Source organism: Panthera tigris, chromosome B4, assembly GCF_018350195.1.
Source record: "Panthera tigris isolate Pti1 chromosome B4, P.tigris_Pti1_mat1.1, whole genome shotgun sequence".
Lineage (NCBI taxonomy): Eukaryota > Metazoa > Chordata > Mammalia > Carnivora > Felidae > Panthera > Panthera tigris.
Window position 1 is genome coordinate 81,068,503 of NC_056666.1, and position 2,697 is coordinate 81,071,199.

At 31.1% G+C, this 2,697-nt stretch overlaps 1 protein-coding gene across 1 annotated transcript; it reads right to left on the reverse strand.

The window, feature by feature from the left end:
* Positions 1 to 307: 307 nt before the first annotated feature.
* LOC102951856 (olfactory receptor 6C70-like) lies at positions 308 to 1,269 on the reverse strand. The gene is given in 2 exon segments (XM_015537238.2): positions 308 to 450; positions 453 to 1,269. Coding segments are annotated over 2 exon segments (933 nt in total). The 5' UTR covers positions 1,243 to 1,269.
* Positions 1,270 to 2,697: the final 1,428 nt, after the last annotated feature.

Sequence of the window (2,697 nt, forward strand, 5' to 3'; positions counted from 1 at the left end):
CATAAAAAAGAATGAAAACTTGCCATTTGCAACAATGTGGATGGACCTAGAGAGTATTATACTAAGCAAAATAAGTCTGTCAGAGAAAGACAAATACCATATGATTTCACTCATATGTATAATTTAAGAAACAAATGAACATGGGGGTGTGGGTAGGGGGAAGAAAGGTTCTCTATTCTCTATTCTGTTCCATTGATCTGAGTGTCTGTTTTTGTGCCAAAAGATCATTTCTTAAACTAGAAGTGTCTAAACAGTTTTTGTTCACTGTTTTTTTTATGTTTTCATATTAATTATTTCAAAAACAGTATTACTTGTCTGAAGCAGAGAGTATCTTTCTAAGTATGTCTCTGAAGGTTTGTTTAACTTACTTGTTTCTCAGAGTATAAATGAATGGATTCAACAAAGGGGTAACTGAAGTATTGAGCACAGCTACTCCTTTGCTTGAAGTAACTCATTTGCAGATGGCTTTATGTACATAAATATACAACTACCATAACTGATGGATACAATAATCATGTGAGAAGAGCAGGTAGAAAGGGCTTTTTTCTTTTGCTTAATTGAAGGGAATTTTAGAATTTTCTTGATGATATAAGAGTAAGAAAGGATTACTAAGAACAATGTGACAATGAGGATCATCACAGCTAAGAAAAAAGCAATCAGTTCTAGTAAATGTGTGTCTGAGCAAGAAAGTTGCAGGACAGGAGAAATGTCACAAATGAAATGATCAATGATGTTTGAGGCACAGAAATCCAGGTTAAGAATTAAGATCAGTGGAGGGAAAATGACCAGGAATTCAGTTACCCAAGAACTGAGTACAAGCTGATGACAAATTCTGCTGTTCATGATAGATGTATAATGCAAAGGTTTACAGATGGCAACATAGCGGTCATAGGACATAGCTGCCAGAAGGAAAAATTCTATAATCCCCAATAATATGTAGAAAAATAACTGAGATATACAATCATTATAGGAAATGGTCTTTTCTCTGGTTACAATGGTGATTAGGAATCTGGGGAAACAAGCACTTGTGAATGAAATTTCCAGGAAAGAGAAATTACGTAGGAAGAAATACATTGGGGTCTTGAGATGAGAATCCAGTAGCGTGAGGGCAATGATGGTTAAGTTTCCTATCATACTCAACATGTAATTTAGAAGTAGAAATAAAAAAATTACAATCTTTAACTGAGAATAATCTGTCAGTCCCAGAAGGATAAACTTTATCTGTTTTGTATGGTGCTTCATTTCTCTTTTGTGATGTCAAACAAATTCTAGAAATAAAAAGGTACAATAATAAGAAACTGAGTTTTATACGTAGCTTTATACTATCTAGCTTTATACGTAGACAATGATATATAAAAGGTTCCATATTCACAAATATACCCACTTATAAGGTAAAACTCTAAGAGGCTAAAGATACAATCTAGAACCATGCAACAGAAACTATTTTTAAAAAGCATTATAGAAGTCAACTCGGTTTTGAAAATTGACCTGCAAAATCCGTAATACTTTTTTGCCCTTACTTACAAACTTCCAACTCAGTTGTAACTAATTCCAAATTCATCCATTTCTTTAAATACATTAAATACAATCTTGGTTCCAGATTCAAAATTAATTAATTCATTTTTAATGATTGACTTTGTAGATATAAAATATGCCAGTATAATGAATTAAGACCTACAGTTAAATTCTGAAATTTTAGATTTCATATTAAAAGTTGTATTTGCTTAGAGCCCCATTATCACCTCTTTCAACTTTTCTATGAACTACTGATAAAGACATAGAAAATGACAAAAGAAAAAAAACGTAAGGGGTGCCTGGCCGCTCAGTCGGTTAAGCATGAGACTTTGGCTCAGGTCATGATCTCAGGAATCATAGGTTCGAGCCCCACATGGGGCTCTGTGCTGACAGCTTGGAGCCTGGAGCCTGCTTCAGATTCTTTGTCTCCCTCTCTCTCTCTGCCCCTGCTCTCTCATTCTCAAAAATAAATAAACATTTATTTTTTTTTAAAAAGTTTAAAAAATGAATATTTAAAGAATATTCAAAATAATAAATTGAAACTATTACAAGTTCAGCAATGTGAAAAAAACCACAAATTTCTAAAAAGCAAAAAAAAATATTGAGAATATATAATGGGATATTTACCTCTCTCAAAAGGCAATTCAATTTCCATCTTACATATAAGCCATATGTCATGGCGTAGTTTGAGTGAAAAGTAGAAAGCGATCTAAATATTTTAAAATAATCAATTCTTTAAATAATTTTATTCATGCAGATAATTTCATTTTGAAGTGAGGACATTGATGAATATAGTCCCTTTAGAAATATTCTAAATGTAACTTTAGATGCAAAATTGCAAAAAAGTTTATACAAATTGACCTCATTTTTATAAATGTCTATATAGGATACATGAAAGTATGATTTCTGCAAACATATACAAAAATAATAGTAATTAAAAATAAAGGAATTTCAGTAAGTTGTTAAATTATAGGGCATTTATATTTTTCATCAAGAATTCAGTCATTCTTAGTAACACATCCTACCATAAAAACCATAAAAAACATGTTTTTTTCAAACTTCTCTAATTTATTATTTTATAAAAGCAAAATAAAAAGTACTGTGAATTCAAAACACTAATTGGTTACTTATTGTAGAGGCATATTTCAATTAAAATAAATCTAGTGATGCATTTTACATTCC